Genomic DNA, 24904 nt, shown 5'->3' on the forward strand with positions numbered 1-24904 from the left:
GTGGCCAGGTCTGCTGATGGCAAAATTATTCAGAACAGTAAATGGTGACAACAAAGGATGGTTGTGAAGAGCTCCAGGAAGATTGCTGCATATTGGCTGAGTGGGCAACAATGTGGAAGATGAAGTTCAGTTTTGTTAAGTGTAAGACAATGCACACTAGGAAAAAAAATCCAACTTCAAGTTTATGTTAAAGGGATCTGAACTTGCTGAGACAGGAAAAAATCTCGAGGTCATAGTAGATAGCTCAATGGAAGTGTCAGCCTAGTGTGATGCAGTAGTGAAAATGGAAAATTCTATTTATTATATTATATTATATTACATTATATTAATGGTATAATGCCCCAGTATAGATCTACAAGGCAGTCTTATTTGAAAAACTATATGTAGTTCTCAACACTGTATCTCTAAAAGGACATCTCGGAGCTGAAAAAGAGCCCTGCTTGACCATTGGTCTGATCCATCTGGTCTATTTTTATGTTTTTATTACTGCTATGTAATTTATAAAACCAGACACACATTACAGTTGAAGAACCCCTTGCGATAACCCTTTAAATGTTACAGCCAAGCAACCCCAAGACACCAAGCGATAGGTTATTTACATTCTTTTGCTATTTACATACCTGTCATGTCTTATAGAATTCAGTAGATGCCTTCATTTGAAACAATCTGAGAATAGCCATTCTGTGATATTCATATATTTCATTATTTCATTGGAAGTTATCATTTAGTAATTTTTTAAAAAAGATTTTCAACTATTGGGATCTTACTTTCTTATTCTAGTATACATTCTGTTTGGCATAGCAAAATCATTAAGAGAAGTAATATTCATTTCATTTTCATAATTAACTGTACAAATTCCTTAATTTTAAATTACAGTTTAAAAGCATGTTTCTATCAACATTCCTAAAAAGCTGAATTAAAAATACAGAAAAAAATAAGTACAAAAAGGTTTGGTGTATACAGCATAGATATATTTATTCTGGTGATAATAAACTTGCTATTTTTTCAATTTATAGGTTTGCCTCAATCGCCGCTGCCAAAATACCAGTGTATTTGGTGTTCATGAATGTGCAACAAAATGTCACGGACGTGGAGTAAGTATTACGGATATAACTTTTCACAGTCAGTCAATACCCAGCTGAGCAATAAATCATTCATTGGATACAGCTTTTGAAATCTGCGATTCTTTGTAATATATCCGTCGAAATTTCTTCAGTATGCCTTCCAAAGAGATCAATCTTCAGTGCCCTTTTCAATGACCAAGAAATGAGATGTGATTTTTATTTCACAAAAGTGTCACACTCTTTCTAAACATTAGGATTGGTGATTGAAAACATAGAGATCATTTCTCTATCAGAAGTCATTCAAGATCAACTTTCTATCAGGCTGTGAAATATCTTGGACCACAAATTATTAAGATGTAACTCAAAATAGCATTTCAGAATTTATATTATAAAATAGCCAGACTTTGAGCCAAATTTGATGTAGCTCCCACAAATAGTGCCGCCATTTAAAATTCTATAAAGCTGTGGCATTCTTGCTAAGATAGCCAAGGAGGAGGCTGTTTCAGCATTTGAAAAGGAGCAAGGGAGTCAAGAACGCCTCAGGCCTTGTGGAATTGTTAAATCATTTTTAAATAGTGGTGGCATCCAGAGTTTGGACCAGTGGATGTTATCACATCTAGTTCGACTCTTTGTTATATGAAAGTTTGATGCCTGCAGATGGTATTGTCCCTAGAATACCTTGATAGAAAATTTGACTAACTCCCTCATGTAGGGCTTCTTTCAATCCCTCAAGCATTTTACATTAGGTCCTAGCATTTGCTTTGACCTTTATACCAATTAAGTTTGTGCAGACAGAGATAAACTCAGGTCTGGTGTGGCTCACAATTCTCCCTCTATTTTCTATGCACCCATGAATAAATATATAGTTTTCAATTTTATTGTGGAAGTTATGCACAAGTAGATGTGATATAAAGACAGCCGATAGCTTTGGCGGTTTCCACACAGGCTGAAAGCAGCGGCTTCAGCCCGGTAAAACACCATTTTGGCGGGACCATTCGCACAGGCGCCACTGCCAAATCAACGCAGCGGTGCTCTGTTCCCACCAAAACGGTGTTTTCAAAAATCGCTCAGTGAGCGAGTTTTTCTGCAAACACCAGCTTCAATCTGCTGCCATGCGAATGGCAGCAGGTGGATGCCGGTGTTTTCCCCTCCCTGGCCTAAACGCCTCATTACCTTCTGCTGGCAGCCGTCGCTCTGCTGTCGTTCTGAGGAGGGAAGGGGACACGCCCCCTGGACTCCGGTGCTTCAGCCATCCTCAGAGCGACAGCAGAGCAATGGCTGCCAGCGAAATAACTCGCTGTTTGGAGAACGAGGAGGAAGAATCTGCTTGACTGTGTGGCTTATGCTCCAACAGCTGCACATCCCATGGGGCCATTTGTGCGAACGGCCCCAGAGCCTGCATTGGCATGATTAATGCCAATGCAGGCTCTCTCGCTTGGCTGTGCGGAACTGCCTTTGAGAATCACAGCCGGTAAACAACAGAAGTACCACTGCAGGATGCAAAAAAAATTCCTGTGGCAGGCTATTACTTGACAGTACTGCAACTTCATCTTCAGATATATATATATATATATTTTGTGAAACACCTCTTTGTTGCCAATTCTGTCAGAACCTTTTGTACATATGTATATTCTAGAGATATAACTGTTTTGTCATTCTACAGTCGATTTATTTTAGTTCCATTAAGTGATAAAGATCTGGTCTAGATGGGGAGATTTCTGTTTTGACCATGTCATATTTGTTTATAAAGGTTTCCACATGCATTTGGCATGTTGAGTTGATAGCCTGCCACCCTAGGAGTCCAACTCTAAGAATTCAATGATGGTTGGGCTTTTCAGTTTTTCTACTGTCTCCCAGTTTTGGTTTGAATTTTAAAGATATGAGTGATAGATATACTAGCCTATTTTATTTAGCATTTGTTTATTAATTTTAAGTTCTTTTAAAATGTCTTTATTAATTTTTCCCAAAAAGCCCCATACATACATACATACATACATACATACATACATACATACATACATACATACATACATACATATAAAATGAGCAGACATTCAAAAAACAGAGGGGGGAAAAGAAATCACACTTGATTAACGTTATCACGTTATCAGATATTTTGACCTCCATTTTCACATCCATCTGAGGAGTTACTATCTTATATTCTGTCTAATATATTTCATATGCATACAATGCCATTGAAAAAAAACTTAAGCAATATCTACACTTCACTTCATTCTAAAACTTAAACCCAACTGAGAGTAAATTCGATGTTCTTTCATAAATGTTCTTTCATAAATTCTAACCAGGGAGACCATGTTCTCTCACATTTTTCTAATGCACTTTCTTTCAACTAGTTAGTTTATCTAATTCAGTGTATTCCTGTAATTTATTCAACCATTCCTCCTCAGAATCTTGAACATTTCCAGCTTTTAGTTAAAGTCATTTTTGCCACTATAATCATATAGACAAACAAGGTATCATTCTTCAACATACTTCAACATCAAACTTCAAGTTAAAACTTCAACATCAAACATTCCTAATAAATAAATTTCAGGTTTCATATCATATTTTGTCTTTAATATTTTTGAACTAAATTAAGTTCATTGAATTATTCCTGTTTTCAGTGGGCTGGCTAAGAATGGCAAGGACCATATTTGGAATTCACTGTTTTCTTGCTCATGTGCAGATGTTTTATTTTCCAGGTCTGTAACAATAAGAAAAATTGCCACTGTGAAGCCCATTGGGCTCCTCCCTTTTGTGACAAAGCTGGATTTGGTGGCAGCATAGACAGTGGACCAGTCAGACAGTCTGGTGAGTAAATTATTGGCTTTAAAGTCAGTGTGATTATAAGGCCAAAGCTAAAGCAATGGGCAACAAATTACTGGGGGAGGGTCTAATGTTCATATCTCCAGTCTCCCTTACTGTATGCTGTTAAAAATGATTTTGATTCAGAGTGAAAAGGTGTAATTTTTATTTTTCACTTTTAGAATTCAACTGTCTAAGGCTTTCACTTTCCATAATTTCTCTAATAGGCAATAAAAGTGACAACAAACAGGCTATTAATTCTTCCACAATGTCATTCCTGACCACTGTGTTTTTCAGATTCTCATGTGACTTTTTCATTTTCACTTCATTTTCATCACACTATTGTGTCTCTCTTCACCTTTAACCTATCTCCTGGCCTTAGGATTGGTTCATATAGAACTGCAGCTGGTTTCCTGTACTTTGTAAATAGTCCCATCATGCAAGTAATATAATTTTAGGAGAGAAAGCTCTTGTGAAACCACACACAAACTCTCAGGTAAGGGGAAATGCCACTTCTGTGTTCTGCTCAGCCTCTTATCAAATTGTACAAATTTGAAATTGTTGCACTAATAGCAAACAGTATGTTTCATGCACTTGAGGAAAGACTATTCACCAAGCCAACCTGGTTAAAAGCTGTGCTTTTTGCAGCTGTGTCAAAACCATCATCCTGGAGGATCAGAGATTTAGTGTCTTAAGTGACCTTTGGTTTTGAATGTTTCATGTTTTATCACTTCATAGGCTTTGTGTCCTACGTATTAAATGTTTGCCATCTGTAGATTTTACATTTTTACTTTTTTTAGATTCAACAATTTAGGTCCATATTTTATTGTATTATTAGTATTATTTGTATTTTACCTTGTGTGTAAGCCACTTGGAGCCAAACTTCAGTTGGGAAGGGTGGGGTATAAATGTAAAATAACAACAACAACAATTGCATAGCATTTTATAAAACAAACTTGAGTCGTTTTTTGTAACTTACCTGCCATTTTCCCCTGTATTACCTGATTAATAATAAAAGCTGTTTCTTGTGTACTGAATTGCCACATGGTTCAACTCCCACTACACATAAACCCTTTCAAAAAAATCTGTGTTTCATGAGGAGTAACCTGAAGCCTCATGACACTTTCCCTTACATATTCTCATTGGGTTGAATTGAACCATACACAACATAGTAACTGGTGGATAGCAGGTTGAAAGCAATAAATATTGATGGTGGTGGTGTGATAATGGAGAATGCAAGAATTGAAAAGTGACTTTGCATATGGTCTGGATCAATTACAAGAAAGCATTCAACTCACTGCTCCATAGTTGCATCATGCAATGCTTGGAAACAATTGGTGTCAGCAAAAACATGAGAGCATTCACTGAAAAAGCGATGAGACAGTGGAGAACTGAACTGTCCCAAATGAAAACTATGGAACAGTCAACATCAAGTGAGGAATTTTCCAAGGTGGTTCACTATCACCATTACTGTTTATCATCACCATGATCCTACTAACAGTGATTTTAAAGAAAACAAAGTTTGGTTATCAAATGGCCAAAGACTCAAAAAAAGTCTCACATTTGCTGTACATGGATGATTTGAAGCTCTACACAGAAATTCAGTCACTAAAGAACACTGTCCAAATATTCATCACAGACATTTTGATGGAGTTTAGCCTGGAAAACTGAGCCGCTGTGGCGATAAAGATGGATAAGATTACTGAGAATGACAGCATAGAAATGCCTGATGGCCAACTAATCAAGTTCAACTAAAAGGAAGCCTATAAATACCTGGGCATTTTGCAGCTAGATAACATCAAGCATGGGCAAGTGAAGACTGTGATCAGCAGAGAAGACACCCAGAAGGTGAGGAAAATTTTGAAATCTAAATTAAATGACAGGAATACCATCAAGGGTATCAACACCTGGGCCATACCTGTCATGAGGTACATTGCCAGAATCATGAACTGGACACAGGTTGATTTGAATTCATTGGACAGAAAAACTCAGAAGCTTATGACAGTGCACTATGTCTTTCTGAAAAGGTTACCCAAAGCTGGGTGCCTTACCAATAACATACTGAAACCAGGGTTCTTTTCCAGATACTCTCAAACAGCTGAAATTTTAAAATTTTATTAAAAAGAAAGGTAAAGAAAATTTTAAAATCAGTTCTCTCTCAGCTCTAGACAGTTCCAAGTATTAAAAAAAACTAATACAAGGCTATTCAGCCTAAGGCAGAAGAATAACCACGAGAAAATCCTCTAGGAAGAATCCTTTAGGAAAACAAATCTCTATCTAAAATGGTGTAAGGGGTTTTATAGAATTGGCTCATCTAGGCCATTTGACCAGTAATTAACCAATTGGATGTTGAAAATAGTCAAATATTCTAGATGGTGAAGACCCCCACCTGAGTATTCTTGGCAATTAAGCCCTATCTGTCCAGTTTAGAACATGGCCTTGTAAAAGCCAATTCTGTTATCTAAAGAATAACACCACTTAAACTAAACACAAACATAGTTTAAAACTTTAGTGATGCATTGTAAATGACCAAGCAAAGCCAAATGGTTGCATCATAAAAACCCAATATACAAGATAAATGATCTCTAAATTAATTTAAATAAATATATACACTTTCTTTGCAGCCTTACAACCACGTAGTGGTACTGATAGACTATACCTGCCCTAGAAATCTAGAGACAGAGGATTACTGCAGGTAAAGCAAACAATGGAGGAGGAGAAATATATGCTGGCCGATTATGTGAATGAAAGTTAAGAAAAGGCATTGATTGAAGTGAAGAACAAACATTTACTGAAAGCCCAGTGAACCAAACAGGAGTACAGAAAAAAGTGATTAAAACGAGGACTGAAAGCTGGCACAAAAAGGCACTGCATAGACAGTTTCTGGAGAAGATCAAGGACAAGGTGGACAGTGAAAAAACCTGACTGTGGTTAACAAGTGAAACTTTGAGAAAGGAAATTAAATCACTTATTTTAGCTGCTCAAGAGTAGGCAGTTAGGATAAATACAACCAAGGCCTGAATGGAAAAATCTGCACATAGTGCAAGGAAGCCAATGAAACAATAGATTACAAATTCAGCTGCTGCAAAACTATCACCCAGAGTACAAACAGAGGCACAACTCAGTAGCCCAGATGATCCACTGGAATTTATGCAAGAATTATAACGTCATGACGGCTAAAACTGGTGGGAGCACTGTCCAGAGAAAGTCTGGGAAAACGACAAGATCAAGGTCTTGTAGGACTTTCAAATCCAAATGGACAAAGTGTTGGCGCATAACACACCGGACATCACAGTGATTGAGGACAAGAAAGTGACCACCATCGACATAGCAATACCTGGTGACAGCAGTCTCGATGATAAAGAATATAACAAGGTGACTAAATATCATGATTTGAAGGTCAAGATTCAGCATGGCATATGACCAACTATGGCATAAACCAACTAAAGTCGTCCCAGTGGTAATTGGGCACCATTCTGAAAATACTAGAGCTGAACTTGAAACACCTTCAAATCGACAAAACATCTGCCAGAATCAAAAGGCAGCTCTACCAAGATCTGCATGAATACTACGTTGATACATTACAACATCCTAGGCCTCTGAGTGGGGCTCAAATTATTTATTTCATTTCATTGGATTTATATCTCGCCCTATCCCCGAAGCTAAAGATCTGGCAGTTATGATATTAAACAAAATTTAATAATAATAATAATAATAATAATAATAATAATAATAATAATAAGAAGAAGAAGAAGAAGAAGAAGAAGAAGAAGAAGAAGAAGAAGAAGAAGAAGAAGAAGATCTTGATCGGCACTTAAAAACAATTGGCACTGTCAAAATCACCATATGTCAGCTGCAAAAGGCCACCCTACTCGGCTCTGCACGCATTATTCGTCGATACATCACACAGTCCTAGATGCTTGGGAAGTGTGATGTAATACAAAATCCAGCATATTGATCTTGTTTGCTGTGTATAACTGTTTTGTATCAATATAATAATAATAATAATAATAATAAAAGAGGACTCCTTGACTTTCCACTGTTCATCACTACCATTAGACCATACAAGAAGATAATTTTCAAATGGAGCCACATTGCATGCAGCTGATTTTCCAAATAGATTCTGGGAATCAAACATGCAATCTATGCCATGTAACCTGAATTTGGGTCTGTTTGAATGTGATACCCCTGGATGGATGGCCAGTGGCATCTATGATGGGGCAAGCACAATAAATAGTTGTGTATAGGGTTTTAGGTCATCTGATCTAGACCAATGTGACAGTGGTGGGATTCAAATACTTTAACAACCGGTTCTGGTGGTGGAATTCAAATAATTTAACAACTGGTTGTTTACAAGCACCATTTTAACAACCGGTTCTGCCGAAGTGGTGCGATCCTGCTGAATCCCACCACTGCAATGTAAGTTCCAGAAGGCCCTGAACTATATTTGTATAGAGATGTTGTTTCCACAATCCTCATCATTCAGTTTTCCTATGTTTATATCCTAAGGGCAAATCCTCATACATATTCTTTCACTATGAGATGTCAGACTTGATTTTCTTCCAAAAAATTCTTTTGTCTTTGCTCTGTCTACCACTCTTAGAGTTGCATAGTATTTGATTTCCCTCTTACTACTTTATTCTGTGCAGTGTAGAACCTCTGACTTCTTTGGTTATACTCCTCCATTTAGCTGATGATGATGATGAGAACAGAATCAGGCCTACATTTGCATGTACAGCTAACAATTGACTTGAAAATGATATCACTTTTTTGTATGAATAGTGGTATTCAAAAGCAAATTAGATTGCATTTACTGCATACTAGTTCCTGTAATAAACTGTAATGCTGAGCTTGTGACATCATAATAATTTCCATAACAATGCAGTGGCATTACAATTTCACAGCAAGATGTAGCTGACTAAAAGGACTGTAAAAGAGACAGAAACCTATTCAAACACAAATGTCTCCTGTAATTTAAAAAAAATCCCAGAGTAGGATGAGTAAATTTAAGGCTACAGTGCTAAAATCTCTCATTTCCAGAGCAGTTCGACTGACTAACTTGTGGTCAGTAGGATCAGTGCACCTTCCTCCAGCATTTTCCTTCCACATGCTTCACATTGACTCTGCATACGCTCTTGGTAGCATGGTCATAATGGCTGTCATGGTGACATGCTACATCTTTTTGTTTGTTTTTCTTCAGTGTGCAACATAGCACTGTAGTGTAATACTAACATACATATAGCACCCTCTGCCTGAAGCACGACATACATGTTTTGTTTTTTCTATCCGTCATGCAGAGAAATCACTACACTTTGAAATGTGAAACTGTCAGTTGAATAGTGACTTCCTTCACTGCTCCAGCCACCTGACAGTTCCCTTCACTGTTCCTTTTAAGGCGATATGGACAAAAACTGCCTTGCCTTTCCCCTTATATCTGCACAACAAAAAAGGGCTGTATATTTTTTTTAAAAAAAATGAAAACTGGGAATTGCAAGGAACTTAAATTTTAAATGGAACTAGGTAATAATTACTGATCCTTTTGTGTTTTTGAATGCCAGCAAAGAGACTGCTCAGGTGATGCAGCAGGTAAAATGGCAGTTCCAAGGGGCTGGCAGTGAGAAAATCACACTGATGTGGGTAGAACCTTTGCAGGGCAGGAACTATAGTGCTATCCTTTACAAATGGTGCAATGATGCATTTGGACAGTGTTTGTTCCAAAAAGATCAAAGTAAAGTAGATTTGGAAAACAGTTATTGAAAACAGGAAGAACCTGGAAATTGCATGGTACAGAGCCAAGGGGGACCTCCCCCCAAAAGGTTCTTGTCATGGTATGGTGTGGGATCATTCAGGTTTGCTATGGAGAGGATGACCATTCCAGAGATCTCTTCCTTTTCATACACCTCTGCCTTTTCTCCAGCTCCCTTCAGGTTTGGGATTTTTACTATACATGGCCCAGAGCACCCTCCCTGCCCCCAGGCAACCCTTTTCTTAATCCTGATGTACGGCCAAATCTGAAGCACAGAGAACACAGGCACAGTGAACAAGAAACAGTTCATTAAACTAACAGTATAAGCAAGCAATTCAATAGGAGAAATGTTTCAAAAATGGAGCAGAATCAACATAAGGCAAAACTCACAAAGAAAGAACATGATCAGTAATCAACAAACAACCCCGATACTTTACTTAGCCCCTACTCTATTTCAAAACCTGATCCAAGTGGGCCAGATTCACCCCACCATGAGGCACTCCCTCCAAAAGCAGGCTCCCACTGAAAAACCTCCCTCTCAGCACAAAGTAGGGTTGCCAACAGGAGGAGGGTGGTGGTGGTGGTGGTTGGTGGTGGTGGTGGTGGTGGTGTAGGGACCACAGTGAGGTACAATGACATAGACTCCCCCCTCCAAAGCATTCATTTTCTCCAGGGGGACTGACCTCTACAGAGCAGCAGTGGACCTCTTGGAGCAGCTGTGGCGTAGTGTTTAAGAGCAGGTGCATTCTAATCTGGAGGAATCGGGTTTGATTCCCTGCTCTGCCACTTGAGCTGTGGAGGCTTATCTGGGGAATTCAGATTAGCCTGTGCACTCCCACACATGCCAGCTGGGTGACCTTGGGCTAGTCACTGCTTTTCAGAGCTCTCTTAGCCCCACCCACCTCACGGGGGAAGGGCATGGAGCTTGTAAGCCCCTTTGAGTCTCCTACAGGAGAGAAAGGGGGATATAAATCCAAACTCTTCTTCGTCTTCTTCTTCTATAGTCTGGAGATGACCTATAATACTACAAAAAGAACTTTTGTATCATGCAAATATAATGCAGTTAACTAGATTTAGTTCTCACATTCAGCTGCCAATCATCAAATGTACAATAATTGTGTAGAGAAAAACCAAGTAATGTATAAAGCCACCCTTATTTCCAGGTAAATATGTTTAGGATAGGAAATGGGGTTTTAATATATTCCATGACAAATATACTACAAACTCTTTGCCATAACTAGAGAAGGGAAATGGAATTTATGCTGTTTGTTAAAATCAGAACTGTTTGCCTTCATTTTGTGGTTTGCTTGTTTGTTTAATACTACACTGTAATGTATTATGGTGCTTAGCTTTCTGTTTTCAATGCTGAGACTATGTTTTATAAACAACAATAGGAATTTCTAGAGGAGCTAATGGTTTTGCCTTGACACTTAGATTTAAACTTGGACCTTTATTAGAGTGGTTTGAATTATAATCTGAGTAGTCTGTACATCAAACTGGTGAAAGATTTGCCTAAAACGAACACTATTAATCTTAGAAATATACAGTACATTTTGATGAATTTTTAGTAATCTGGTGAGTTTTATTCAAGCCATGTGCTCGGCACAGGTTTCTTATAATGCTTAGAATAATACATGCTTAGCATAATAGGGTTATGTGAAGACAAACGACTTTCAATTGCATATTCTTAATTCAAACCAGTAAGTTTAGTACTTACATTCAAGTTGGTCCTGAGGTAAAGCCATATTGGTGTGCTGTTGATATCCATTTTCTTCTCTACCTACCTATATTCCTAAATAGCTGTGCCAGTCATTAACCCTTCTTAAATACTTATATTTATATGTACGAAAAGAAAGTGCAAGAATATGCACTCAGAGTATAAGATGCCTACAAGCAGAATTAACTTCAGTATTCAATAACTTGACTAGTGAAATAAGGGAAAGTAACTAAACAAATATGTCATTTATTAGTCAACATGATGGAGATCCTGTATCTCTTATGGATGTCATATTAATCTGTAGCATTACCAAAAAGTCTTAGTGCCTGTTTTTCTACTGTTTTCAAATCTGTTCTGCAAGTGTCCAGATATTTGACCCACATACACATATATACTTGACAATATGGGCTAATCCCAGTGTTAAAATTGCAGACAGATCTTTCATATCACTGGCATGCTGGTGCTGTCTCATCTTAACAGAAGTGACATCATCATGAGGAGACTATAATCACTGGCCAGCCTGTTTCTGTGCACTGTCCAGCTGAGTAGCAGTGGATTATCAGCAGACTTAAAGTGGAACTACTTAGAGTAGAGAAGAAGGTCTAGTAGTCTTCTTGCACACACTGCAGCCTCCTATCTCTGAGGAAAAGAAAACTGTCCATGCAAGATGTTCTTTCCAATAGGAAGGTTTTACTTAGCAGTTACAAGGTTATTCAAGACTATATTAGATAAGACTACAAGGCTATAGAGAACACTTCAGCAATACTATAACACTAAGCTAAACAGACTAGAAGACTAGAGTAGAAACAATGCACAGCTTTATACATTCAAGCTAGGTTCTTATCCCGGCAACAGTCTCCCATTGGACCAGAGTCACAGTTGAATGCACCAATCACATTAAAGGTCAACTGTAGCTGTAGCAGACTTCTCGGCTCCTGGCCCTTGTTGCTGGGCAAACCTTTTTGCTGCCTGGAAAATGACCTTGTCGCAGTTATGAACTACACTTTTCTGCCAGAACAAGATCGATACCGCTTTGAAGCTTCTAAGTGGGGAAGCATCGAAATGACACCTCATCAGTTCAACCAATCACTAGCCGCTTTTGTGGAATGCACAGAACGGGAGAGTCGTGGTGGGCAGAAAGCGCATGTAACTGTAAACTGTAAAAACTGTTAAAAAAAGAACACTCCCGTTTCCCGCCGTAACACAAGCACCAATCATGATCGAGGAGAGAAATAGGCACCAAGATGATCCCGCCCACTTAGCTCGGTTCCAGGGGGCCAACTCAGTTGCTGTGGGGCCAGCCTGGAATCGCCCTCAACTGAAGGGGACCGAGTCGACCTTAGCTCCCTTCTGTAGTGGGGAAAGCCCCTTTGTGTACCTTTGTTTTATATATCATGACATGGAAAGTGGTCAGAATTGCTGGCAAATCTGGTTACGGATTATGTGGCAAGAGATAAGTATAAAAGCCAGATTTGAGAGCAGGGATAGATTTGGCATGGTTCTTCCATATGATCCCTGTCTTCCATACAGTTTTACCATACCAACATTATCCAGACACCACTGGATGGTGCTCTGGAGATTAGCAATCATTAGAGGTGTGCATTCAGCAAAGCTGAACTAAATCCCCCTCCCCAATACCTTATTGGTACGGGGGGGGGGGTTTTAACAAAAAAACAACAATTTAAAGGGAGCAAAAAAGTGGACCCTGAAACATGCTATTTTTTTTTCTAGCATGATTCAGGTGGTGTTGGCCTTGGCATCATTTTTTAAAATAATTCCATCTTGGCAAATGCAGAGCTCTGAGTCTGGCTTGACCCAGCCTATGCAGAGCTCCACTGCTATGGTGTCAAAGTATCACATGGAACTTATACAATGTGAGTGCAGAGCTCCACTTTTATGGCCTCTGGGTTCCATGTGGCACTTGGAGGATGCAACAGGTACAGAGCTGTGAGCCCAGCTCAGCCCAACTTGCAGCTCTGTGCAGAGCTCCACCACTATGGTCTCCAGGTTCCACATGGAACTCAGAGGCTGGGGTGAGCACAACATTCCACTGTCACAGCCCCCAGGTTACACATAGAATTTGGAAACAGTCCACTCCATCTCTGGAGTTCAGGTAAGGGAGGGGAGGATGAGATGAGGGGAGAGATGAGGAGAGTGAAATTAGAATTTGTTCCTAATGGATTGGAATTTTGGGGGAAATCTTGGATTTTTCAATATGGGAGTTTGGAAATATCCAGGATTTCTGGGGGGGGGGGATCATGCTATTAGATCAGATTCTGAATTTACCTGTTTTTGTACACCCTAGCAACCATGTCACTCCTAATAGAAGCATCAGTTCTGGACCAAATTAAAAGCAAAAGATGTATTTTTGATTGGTGGTGTTCTGTGCCATTGACAAAAGTTGGTCAAAGTACCTTTCATTGACCTCAGTCTATTAATAAGAATGTTGAAACTGTTTTCTTTCAGATAACAGAAGTTTAATCGTTGGGCTCTTCATTACCATGCTGTGCCTTATAGCTGCTGGGCTACTTATGTACATCAAACGAAAAATCTTAATTCGATTGTTTCTTATAAATAAGAAGACTACAATAGAGAAACTAAGGTATGGCATATTTAACCTCCCTTTTTTTAGTCTTAATAAAAATATGCAGAACATAAACAGCATCCATTATCCATTTTTTTTTTCAAAGTCCTCATGGCTGAGCATCATTATACACATATGTCTCTTTTTCATTTTCCTTACTGTGAAATTCATTGTAAGTGCTGCCCCCCAGACTTACCAGGGACTACTTTTGTGTCTGGGGGTTGGGGAGTGAGCAAAAGGGAAGGATTTCCTCTTTAGCTCCTCCTGGTGGTAAAGAGTTGCAGCTATTGGTCCCAACCTTGGCTTGGGCAGACCATGGCTTGTGCAGGAGGGGAGGGGCTTCTCCCTGTAAATAAATACTGCAGTTTATTCAATAAATCAGGAGACTGTGACCTAAAGGTTTACCATAACAGCATATCTTGTTCCAGTTTGAGGGAAGGGTCAGCAAAAAGAGCATATGCTGCATTAAGTCTGAATCCAAGCCATCCTTGAATAGCACAATGAGAAGGATATCAGTGAAGACCATGAGTATCTTCTGTGTCCTAAGTGTGTTTTTCATCAGGTTGTATTAATAAGCATTTTAAAAAACAATTAAAAAAAACAGCTTAAAGTAATACGGTCACCTTTTCTGCCTAATTCATCAAATGAACTGTAGTATGCATAGTTGATGTCAGTAGCAGCTTCTTTAAAACAGTCACTTTGAAGTTGTAAAGCAGCATTTCCACAGATTGCAAGAACTAATCTAACAGATTAATGGCTCCAAACAGAACAATCAATAGTTTTATTTGTGCAAATACGTTAGATAGGTTTTACTTTTACTGTTTAATGAAGAACGTTAAAATGAACAAGTTATGAAAGCATCGGCCATCATTAATATGTGTGATTGTTCTGCAGGTCTGTGAATCCAACAAGGCCTTCCAGTGCATTTGAATCCAATCATGTTCCTACGACAGCTTGCAATAAAAATCTAGTCAAAAAGGCACAAAATTTAAACACATATAAGGTGGGTCTGTGAAAGCGCTATTGATCAAATCTAAACTATGTTTCCCACATGTTTTAAGCTTATATTATGAAATTATAGAGTATTACAGCTAGTGAATGAAACAGAAGGAAAACAACCTACCCTCAAAAATGTGCATTGATTTCCAAGTTCTAGACAGATGGAGATTTGAACTGGTGAAAAAGAAATAAATGCATTTGGTCTCTGGATTGTAGCCAATCATCTCAGTGAGCAGCAATGCTTTCCAAACATCCAAGGATCAGTGCAGAGTAAGCTTCTGGAGTCTGTTAATTGGTTGTTCTTTGGCTTCAGAAAAGGTGAAGTGGAAATGGGCAAATTAAAAAGAAAGCTTAAAGCCCATTCAAAACAACCTTGAAAGCAATAATGTTTACATCCATTAGATATGAAGATCTGACAGAGAAGAACCATATGGGCACAGCTTAGCCATGAAGTTAAGTATTTTAGCTCTCACAGATTTCAATGGAAGAATTAGAACACATGTTTAGTATGCTCTCTGTTTTTCTTTCTCAGTGAAATTAGTGGAACTTGGAAATGCTTAATTTTGTCTGGATCATGTCCATGTTTTTAAGCTGCTGTTCACTTGGCTGTGGTCTGTGTGTCTGCAGAGGAATGATTCGCAAAGATTGCTGCGGTATCAGAGAAGTGATATTAGTAACCCTGTGAAGGCACAGAATACACTACGGTCAAACTCACCAGAACACCCCTTGCCACCCCTTTGTGATCTCTCCTGTAAACAGTCTGTGCCCACAAAGATGCTACCAGCCAACCCTACCCCCAGGCATAATGAGGTAGGTGTATTTTCTTTTGAAGATGCCATAAATCCATGGCACAGTGGGATTGGTAGCATTTTCAAGTATAACATGGGGAGATTGTTTGTACCAGGTTACAGAATACAGTGTGTTTAGTTCCTTCCTGTCTTGGGTCCAAACTAGAGGTTATATATGATATGAGTTAGGGCACAGATGTCTGCAGGGGTGTATCTTGGGTGGGGAAAGCCAGGGCATTTGCCTTGGATGCTACATGACTTTGCCACCCCACCCAGATGCTGAGCCTGTTTTAAAGGGGGGGGTGGTGGCTGCGTCTCTCTGTTGCTGCCACTTTGGCCTGCATGAGTGGCCTGCCAGGCCTCTAGGCATTCCCAGTCCTGGCTGCACCCTGAGACAGAGGGGGGCAGCAAGCTGACTGGGGAGGTATGCAAGCCCCAGGCCTGGAGGAGAGGCATGTCTGCCCAAAAGGCAAGGCAAGGCAACCCAGATGCCTCTATCTCATCCTCCCCCCAGGAAGTATGGGAATGGGAAAGAAAGCACCTTCCTTCTTCACCACCACCACCACTCCTCCTTAGGAGTCAGTTAATGATTCAATGGCCTTCTCCCCCCTCACTATCCTTGGTCAAATCCAGGTTCACTTACATTGGGCACGCACCCATCCCCGTATTATCCTCCTCTCTGCTACTTTCTCACCCCCTTCTCTTTTTACTTTTTCCCCCTTTATGGTTACCCTCCCACACACACACGTTTTCTCTGTCTATGCTACCTACACACCCCCTACTAGCCCATCAATTTATCAGCAGCAATCAAGAGCGGATCAATCAGTGGTTGGGAGGAGGGGCTGCTGCTGCTGTTTAATGAACAATGTGTGAGAGCTTCATGGAGCTGCTGAAAGTGTTAAGAGTAAACCAGCATTCTCACATCATCTTCACAAACTGCCCCATGTTAAACCAGGAATAGAAGTGATGAGAGAGAGGTTGTTCGACCTGGGATCTCTTTCCTCTCCCCCATTCCCTTATTCACTCACTGGGCCTCGCTGCATGGAAAGGAGAGATGAATACATAATATATAAAGCAGTAAGGGCAATTTTAAAAATTTAAGTCTACAGTCATGTAATTCCGGAGCAAGCCCCAATGTTAAAGGCAGGTGGGTGAAGATCCATGATGTGATCCCATGCACCAAGAATTGCAGAGCTCAGGAAGGTTTTACATGTGGATGGGGTCTAGTAAAATGTACAAAGTGTCCTTGAAATCCCATAGGGATCCCCATTTCACCCCCTACAGGGAAATGCAAAGAGCTCTATTTCAGCAGGGGTGAAGGTGGGGGCAGAATGGCAGTTCTTTGATTCCCTTTGGGCAATGCTCCCAGTGCTTTAATTCTCCCTGGGCTTCTGGAGGAGGACCTTGGAGATCCTCTACTGATTTGTTCTCATTGGCTGCTTCCACTCGGTCAAAATATCCCGGGGTAAGCGAGAAAAATATCCCTGTGCAGCCGTGAAGTCTGCATGGCTCGCCATGCTAACGTGGGCCTGCCCAGGCTGCCCTGTGATATTTCCCTTATTCCGGGATATTCAAAAATCCCCGAATTGGTGATTCTTTTGAAATATCCCTGGGTGACCCCACTGCTGTTCAAACATCAATGGGAGCAGATCCAGTATATTTCCCCACCTTGCCACTTTCTCCTGCTCCCTATGTCTCCCCGTCACCAATCAGCAACCAGGGCCGTTGCGCCCGGGGGGGGGGGTAGAGGAGACGGCGCTTCCCAAACCAGCCACACAAAACCCTGGAAATGCCTCCTGCACAAAGCAGCCAGCATTTTCTATTGGCGCTGCCCCCCCCAATACAAAAACACAGGCAACTCTAGTGGACTAAGAGCACCCCCAGCCAACCCCAAAGCAAGGAAGCAGCAAGCCTGCAAGACCACTGTGTGTGGGGGTGGGGGGTGGAAGGAAATGTGAGGAAAAACCAGCAGCACAAGCAGAGGTGGGATCCAACCAGTTCTCACCACTTCTCTAGAAGTGGTTACTAATTTTTTCTGAGTGCCGAGAAGGGGTTACTAAAGCAACCTCCTTGCCCAATAGGGACTGGAGGTGCGTGTGTGTGGCAGCGCCACTGTTTGAATCCCACCACCATCGGAACCTGTTATTAAAATTTTTGGATCCCACCACTGAGCACAAGCCACCCTCCATCTGGTGGGGATGGGCTCATATTTTGCACCAGGCTAAATTTTCTCTAGATATGCCTCTGTCCAAATCCTGTTTGACATACCTCCTTCTGTACACTATCTGGTTGGATAAAAGGAAGGAGGAGAATCTCAGGAAATCTTGCAGAGAAGGTAAAAGAGAGGAGGCTTCCAAGAGTTAGGGAGATACATTTAGGGGATCGTCTTGGACCTATCAAAAAAGATTTGCAGGACACCAGGCACGCTCAGATCTGCTCACTGTTGCCACTCAAAAACAACAGTGAATCAGAACGCGGGACACCAGGCAAGCTCAGATATGTCTTGTGCTTGTGTGGAACAAAATGGAGTCTCACCTCCCAGTCCTGCCTTGACTCCTGGGAAGAAGTGGGAAGCCGTGCGGAAGACAAAAATGGGATAAAATAGCCCCAGTATGTATGATCCTGGTTCTATCCCGGTGTAATTGTGCCCTGTGGAAATGGCCATTGTCATCTGTCTTGCATTTGTCAAATCGCAACCCTGGCAAGTGAGCAGAAACTGAGCAGAAAACACTGACATGGAAAAGAAGGGGTGGGGAAAACATGCACACACACAACCCTCCCCATACAGATGTTATCCTACAAACATTCACTTGCCACAGCAGTAAGAGGCAAAGTCTTGTCTCTCAATCTAGAAACCAAATAAACTATGTTATCTCCCTGCCCCCAAATAAAAAAACAGTGATCCTAAAGTGAAGAGAGATTAGAAATTGTTTGGAAGGATGCCCCTGATTGGAACTTGCCCATTTCACTTTCTGCAGGAGCCTACAGTTCAGGTGGTTTATAATAGGAATGTTATTTCATCTCCCCATGCCAATGAGTCAATTCAGGAAGGAAAAGGCAGCTTCCTAGTTTCAGGTTAGAGGAGTGATGATCACTTAAGAATATTGCTTCTCTGGTTATGATGTTGCTACTGCTAATGTTCTCTCAATACCATGAGATGTTTTTGTTTTGGTTGTTGCTTCTGCCTGCTTGCTTGCTTTTGAATCAAGTGGGACTGACCTCTGATCTGAGTTGACCTGTTTGAGTGGTTCCTACTTAATGATCAAGCTGATGTGTAGCCCAGGTGTCAAGGAAAGATTCACAACCCTCCTCAGCATTCTGGGTGGATGGGAGTGGGGGAGAGCCAGATGATCACAAGAAAGAAAGGCAGTGGATGTTTATTTTTTTAAGAAAAGATGGATTAGTGGTGAACAGACCTGAGAGTGTTACCCAGGAGAGTGTGAAATCACACCAGTGTTCATTTAGAGTTTGAATGTCTGAACTGCAGGTTACCAAAATAGGACATAGATATAGCTGCGTGGAAGATGATATTTAAAAAATAAATAAAACTCCCAGTGATTCCTTTCGAATAGGTGGAGTGAAATGTGTAAGCCTCAGCCAAAATGTTCCCAATTACATGTGTCCTTTTCATAACTTTAACACAGACTTCTGAATCATTGAATTAGTTCCCCCTACTTTTAATGCTTTACGAGTTCAAAATTTAAATATTATTAGTGGCTGCTGTCTGCTTGTTTTGGACTCAGCGTTAAGTGTTCATGTATCTATTATGTCCAATAAATATAGATTATTTACATTATGTCCACTAAACGTGCATGAATGCACTTAAACTTAAAATTCTAAGTTGTTTTTTCAAATAGACGTCAGAGGCAAGTAGGCACAGGTACAAGAAGAACCCATGTGCAGAGGCCAGAAATGCATGAAAATGAAGCTTGTGTGTTTAGTTAAACTGTGGGCATGATGGATAGAATTGCAGAAGCATTTGAAGTAGGGTAGCCGTGAAGTTGTAAAAGCAGCCCTTCTACTACCTTTTCAGCAGAGATAACATCTACAGGGTGGTATACTGCTAAAGCTTGGCTAAGATCCCTTGCCAGCAATGTGACATGGCATTCTTTGTGTAGCATTTTCTTTGTAGGTATAGCTGAGAATTCCAAAAGTGTCTAGAGTAATTGCTGTCTTATTTGAGCAAAATAATACAGGACATACCATTCTTCTGTAGTGAAATTTGATTTGATTCTGTTTTCTCTTAGACTGTTCAAATCATTCTTAAAATATAGCTTAAAGAATTCATTCTGAGACATTTGAAAGGCTATTACTACTATTGTACCAGTTAATAAGTGGGGAAGGGCAGTTTTCTGTAGATATGTCCCTGGGTGTCTGTTCCATCTCACTGTCTCACCAGAGAACTGTGCAGGGTACCTAAAAATCACTCCATTGCTCTTTTTGGCTGTAGAGGGCTGTGGTAGGGAGAGGAGGGGCTAATGGCTTCTGTCGTGCTATTTTTGCCAACAGAAACATCTATGGGGGACTGTTTTAATCTTTCTCTGGCTCCATGTGCTTTTTTAGGAACATGGCTTTTGGCCAGCTTCACTAATAGATGGACACTGTTGCAACTCCTCATACCCCTTTTCCTGTGGGATGTGGAAAAAGCAAGAAAACTTTTCCTGTGCTAATTCCCTATTATTCACAGCCCTGTTTGTCATTAGCCCTTTGTTTCTTCAACCTTCAACCTTCTGCAATGGTTTCCGATTTGTGGATGACACTTTTACAAAAATTGGCTACAACCAGTTGAATCCACAGAAAGGATTTTATGGTATCCCCATTGCTGGCACAGCTACAGATAATGCACAGCAACAATGCAGCTTCCACAAGGCAGGTTTCCCTTCTCCCTGCTCTAGTCCGTCAGAAGTGTTCACTGCCACCAGTTTCACCGAAGTTCTTGTAATTATTTTTTAAATAGGCAATAGAATATCATTTGATATACTGTTGCACCTATAGGTTAGCAAGTTCTCTGAATTTCCACATTTCATTTTTTTTAGCCCTTTCCCTTGCAAAGATATGCCCTTTCCCTTGCAAAGATATGCCTTTTTCTTTATATCTTTGCTAGGGAGGGCGTTAAATATTTTTCGTGTGAAAGCTGAGACTTCAGCCTGCTATATCTGTTATGACAATGGTATGTCAGTTTTACAATATTCTAGTGCTAGTTTTTTTAAATAAAAATAAAAAGCCTTAGGTGGCAGTGGGATGAGATTCTATGGGGACTGGGTCAGGGAAATGTCCATGTTGGCTGGAAAAATCTAAATTTATCACACCTCCTGCCTAGTAAGTAGACAATCTCCCTGTTACTTGGAGAATCCATCAAAAAGTTCTGGGGACTGTGTCAACCTGTCATTCATTCATTCATTCATTCATTCATTCATTCATTCATTCATTCATTCATTCATTCATTCATTACCTTTATTAGGCATAGGATAAAACAACAGACTGGTTGTGGTGGGTTTTCCAGGCTGTGTGGCCATGGTCTGGTAGATCTTGTTCCTAACATCAGAGGTGAACACTGAGAAAAGTCTGTTTCATACTGTGTCTAGTGAGAAGGGAAAGTTAGTAGGGTATATTGTCCATGGCCCAGGGTGGGGAACCAATCAGTAAGTGTTTGGGTGGAACTTGCTATGCAAAGGTGTGGTTGAGTGCATTGTATTGCGGGTGGGGTTATCAGTCCATTTTTAAAGTACTGGTAGCCAAGCTTTGCTAATTTTCAGAGTCTCTTCTTTCTTGTTGAAGTTGTCTTGGTGTTTGTGAATTTCAATAGCCTCCCTGTGCAGTCTGACATAGTAACCTTCCGAATTGTCCAGAATTTCAGTGTTCTCAAATAAAATGTTATGTCCAGTTTTGTTTAACACATGTTCTGCAACTGCAGATTTTTCAGGATGGTTAAGCCGACAGTGTCTTTCATGCTCCTTAATGCGAGTCTGAATGCTGCATTTTGTCTATGCAGACCTTTCCACAGCTGCAGGGTATGTGATAGACTCCTGCAGAAGTGAGGGGGTCTCTCTTATCCTTTGCTGAGCATAGCATCTGCTGTATTTTTCTGGTAGGTTTGAAGATGGTTTGTAGGTTGTGTTTTTTCATCAGTTTCCTTATTTGATCTGTGATTCCCTTGATATATGGTAGAAATATTTTTCCTGTGGTGGAAATATTTTTCCTCAGTCCTGTGGGTTTCTCTTGGTCTTAAAGCTCTTCTGATTTCTGTTGTGGAGTAGCCATTAGCCTGCAGAGCCCAGTCTAGATGATTGATTTCATCAGGGAGGAGGTCAGGTTCACAAATTCTTTTTGCACTATCTGTCAGAGTCTTGACTATGCCCCTTTTCTGTTGTGGTTGGTGGTTGGAATTTTCATGTAGATACCAGTCTATGTGTGTCGGTTTTCTGTATATTGTGTGGCCCAATTGGTGGTTGAGTCTGCAAAAGACCAAGACATCTAAGAAATGCAGTTTTCCTTCTTTTTTAGCTTCCATGGTAAATTGGATGTTTGGGTGGCTGCTGTTAAAGTGGTCCAGAAAATTAAGCAGTTCCTCCTCACCATGGCTCCAGATTGTAAAAGTGTCATCCACAAATCGGACCCAAGTTGTGGGTTTCTTGGGTGTTGTTTTGAGGGCTTGTTTCTCAAAATGTTCCATGTAAAAATTGGCTACAACCAGTTGAACCCAGCCATAACAGCCTTTGACAAAACTATCAGATTGACAATAACAATAGAAAATGTTATTAGGTGATCAACAGGAGCGCACAGTGCCAAAAACTTTGCTACATCTCAGTTCTTTTAGTGCAGCAGTCATTCAAAAGCAGACGTAGTTTGTCTTGGTCAGAAGTGGCAAGACATGAATTAATATGAGGTTCAGTGTAGAGACTCCTGAGTTCTGTGTGGCAAGAACAATACAGGAGTATATGAGCAGTTGTTTCCACTTGGTTGGACAAACATTGACAAGTTCTTGCTTGTAATGGGACCTGAAGGAATCTGCCACGGAGAACTGCAGAGGGGAGGAGATTTAGACGAGCTTGCATAAAGAAGTGTCTCAGTAATGGGGATGAGAGATTTTTGAAGTAGGCGGGAAGGAATCCATCACGTGGAAGAAGTCCATAGCTCAACGATGAGCAATGCCTGTTAGTTTCACATAGCAGTATTTGGTCTTTCCAAATCAAGTACTCTTTGTTTTAAGATGCGAAAGGTACTGATCTTACCCGAGTTAGAAAAAAATTCCACAGAGAAACCTAAGGTTGTGATGTAATTTGTAATTTGTTGGTTCCATTTGGAGTGGTATGAGTCATGTGCCATGTTAACTTGCCTGGCCTTGCATTGTGATGGAGGCGCACCCAAAATGTCAAGGCTCTCGTAGTCATAAGATTTAAACCCATTTCTAGGCATAGGCTGACATTTAAGACACAGTTGGGTAGTCCGAGAAGGTTGCGAAAAAACTTGGACTGAATTCTTTCTAGGTTTTTAATTGGGCCGCTGACCCATATTGGGGCCCCATATAGCATCTTTGGAATTAATTTGGATTTGAAGATTTTAACTGCAGAAGGTATGTATTGACCTCCTTTGGTGAAAAAGAAGTGTTTAATCACGGCAGCATTGCGTTTTGCAAGGGTGGTAATGTGGCTGAGTTGAGGTGACCATTCAGATTGAAATGAAACATCACCCCCAGGTAGCGGAAAGAGTGTCATCCTGTCAAGAAGACTTTTGTACCTCATTTATGACTTGAAAACTTTGATCATGGAACTTGAATGGAGTGTGAACCCAGCTTATTCATTTATTGATGTATTGATGATGTTGTATTCTGGAAGGATTGTTTCCCCTATTTAGCGCTGTTTATTTATTATTTATTGCATGCACTTAGCACTTTATTGCTCTTTATTATTGCGTTAAATCGCTCACATTTTAATTTTGCTTGTGTTTGTATAGTTTGAGCAGCCTGGGTACAGTGGCTTCTCCTATGTTCTGATAGCTCACTCTGTTCCCATTTTGTTGAATAGACACATCTTCCCAAGGCAGATTTATTATTGATAAGGACAGCTTATCCTTTGTTTAGCTACAACCCCTGCAATTTATTTTACTGCTTATATTAGTCAATGGAGACACAGAGAATGAAACAAAGTAAGTTTATTTAACTGGTGTGTAGCAAAGTAACTGTGATCTGGGTCTGAAGAGAGTACATATTCACAATTTTAGATCTTTGAGAGGCTTGAAATCATGACTACCATAGTATTATCACATGTTCCTTTTAACTGTTTTTGAGAGGAACAGCATACAAACTCTGCCTAACTGCTGACTAACCATCGTCTCCACTTCCTGATCAGGATACCCCCTAACACCTCTCCCTCAATACTCACTCTCCAGAAAACTTTCCCTCTACAACATTTTTTGAACCTCAGACTGTCATCCCCCAGTCTCACAAGGGGGAAAAACATACAGGTGTCCTTATGTTTCTCTCAGCAGCTCAAATAGCAACTTTGGTTGTTGGACTGAGGTCAGGAAAATTGCATTAAAGGAGAGGGTTAATCTCATCCCTTCCCACCCCTACCCCCTGCTGAATGGCTTCACAAACCATCGCTGGCATCTTCATTTAAACTCAAACTGCTATCATAATTGGAGGTTGGGGTGGGGGAGAATCTTTTTTCTCATGGGCCTTTTTTCTTGTAAAAACTGCCTCCCTTTGAGCTGTTATTTCCCTCATGGGGAGGAATTACCAGTACTTATAACCTTTTCCCCATTAGAGCAAAACAATCTTGAAGGAGAAGATTTTGACAGGGGTGAATAGCAGCCTGCAGGGAAACAGTTAAGTATCTCCTTCCATATGAACTTCTGGACCTGCTACTATCTTGGGGTTTAAAAACACCTAAGGGAAAATATTCACAGAACTAACATTGTGTGTAATTTGACCTTCTGTCTTGGGAACTAATTGCCAGACAACATACAGGTACAGCAATTAAACAGATGTTTTAAAAGTGCACATGAAACTAGACATGAGACTAGACTCTTTGTGTTTCTATAGCATTTCAAATTCAAATTCAGGCCTCAGGAATTTTACATCCACAGATTCTCCTTCATAAGCTTACAAACAACAAGCAAATGCTATTGAAAATACCCTTTCCCTGCTTACATGTCAAAATCAGGCACATTTATACAGCCCTCCTAGTTACTGTTCTAAAA

At 40.3% G+C, this 24904-nt stretch overlaps 1 protein-coding gene across 2 annotated transcripts in view; it reads left to right on the forward strand.

Annotated features, from left to right (window-relative positions):
- Nucleotides 1-24904, forward strand: part of ADAM12 (ADAM metallopeptidase domain 12) — a 327649-nt gene that overhangs the window by 287356 nt on the left and 15389 nt on the right. For both annotated transcript variants that reach the window (XM_048505732.1, XM_048505733.1), the window contains exons 17-21: nucleotides 1017-1094; nucleotides 3767-3875; nucleotides 13799-13934; nucleotides 14811-14919; nucleotides 15543-15725. In XM_048505732.1, coding sequence (XP_048361689.1) covers nucleotides 1017-1094; nucleotides 3767-3875; nucleotides 13799-13934; nucleotides 14811-14919; nucleotides 15543-15725 — 615 coding nt within the window. The remainder of the gene's footprint in view (nucleotides 1-1016; nucleotides 1095-3766; nucleotides 3876-13798; nucleotides 13935-14810; nucleotides 14920-15542; nucleotides 15726-24904) is intronic.

This window comes from Sphaerodactylus townsendi, linkage group LG08 (genome assembly GCF_021028975.2).
Source record: "Sphaerodactylus townsendi isolate TG3544 linkage group LG08, MPM_Stown_v2.3, whole genome shotgun sequence".
In the NCBI taxonomy this organism is placed as follows: domain Eukaryota; kingdom Metazoa; phylum Chordata; class Lepidosauria; order Squamata; family Sphaerodactylidae; genus Sphaerodactylus; species Sphaerodactylus townsendi.